At 51.7% G+C, this 1,043-nt stretch overlaps 1 protein-coding gene across 1 annotated transcript in view; it reads right to left on the bottom strand.

Annotated features, from left to right (window-relative positions):
• Positions 1–658, bottom strand: part of LOC105453118 — a 3,939-nt gene extending 3,281 nt beyond the window's left edge. The window contains exons 1-2 of the mRNA XM_011694833.1: positions 459–658; positions 98–317 (exon numbers count right to left, since the gene is read on the bottom strand). Of these exons, the coding sequence (XP_011693135.1) occupies positions 98–262 (165 nt within the window). The 5' untranslated portion in view covers positions 263–317; positions 459–658. The remainder of the gene's footprint in view (positions 1–97; positions 318–458) is intronic.
• Between the last annotated feature and the right edge of the window lie 385 nt (positions 659–1,043).

The raw sequence follows: 1,043 nt of genomic DNA on the forward strand, positions 1-1,043 counted from the left end.
CACACACACACACACACACACACACACACACACACACACACACACACACACACACACGTACACATTCTTTTTCAAGCGTTACTTAAAGTGTGTTTACCTGAAAATTACTACCCTGCGGAAAAATCAAGTATCTCTTAGATCGCGATAAGATTCTGGGGGTGACATCGGTCTCCGTTGCGTTCGCGTGGACGACCGTCGAGCCGGCGAGGAAAACCAACCAATTCAAGCATCCGACAAGAAAAGAGAGCCGATAGTCTGACATGACTTTCACACGGCGAGGTGTTAACGTTTCCCCGGGAAATCATATGTGTAACCACCTACGGAAAAGGGAAGTGTCGAAGTTATGCACACATAAAGAACGGGATCTCCCCGATGAAAACCCATCGACGGGTTTTCCGCCTACGACGGACCGAAAGCACAAAGTTTTACGATAGACTTCCAGGCTGTGGTAAACTTACAAAAACCGATATCTCTCGCAAAGCAAGCAGGGCTCCCGTGCGAGGGAGGAAGGGGGGGCGGAGCTCTCTCCCGGGCTCTTTGTACTATAAAGTGCGTTAATTAAGAACGAGAATGTCACACGTGACTTGGCAAGTTAATGAAATTCGCGATGCGTCCCGCCCAGAATGACCCAGAATGAAGCGCGCCAGCGCGGTTCATCACGGATAGCCGTCGTTATACTAGCGATCGCGATCGGCGCGCGGAGCGGCAAGAGTATACGAAGATTTGGCAGGCGGTTCCCGTTTACGGTATAACGGTGAACACATTGCGTGCTCTTCCACGATTTAACGGGCTCGCCAACTCCCTCCCCCCTCCCCTTCCCTCCCCTCCCCCCCCTCTTTCTCTCCATCCCGTAGTATCCCGACGATTCCTCGGCCAAACGCAAACAACTTGAACAATCGTACTGTGTTTGTACAGCGCGTTATTCACTCGTTACACGTCTCGTTTAAACACAGTTTCGCGAGCGACGGAACCCAGAGAGACGTTACCATTCCCGGTTATTACCGCCCCGCGCGGTATACGGTTTCCGCGGCACATTTTTCCTA

Source organism: Wasmannia auropunctata, unplaced genomic scaffold (genome assembly GCF_000956235.1).
Source record: "Wasmannia auropunctata unplaced genomic scaffold, wasmannia.A_1.0 LD336004.1, whole genome shotgun sequence".
NCBI lineage: Eukaryota > Metazoa > Arthropoda > Insecta > Hymenoptera > Formicidae > Wasmannia > Wasmannia auropunctata.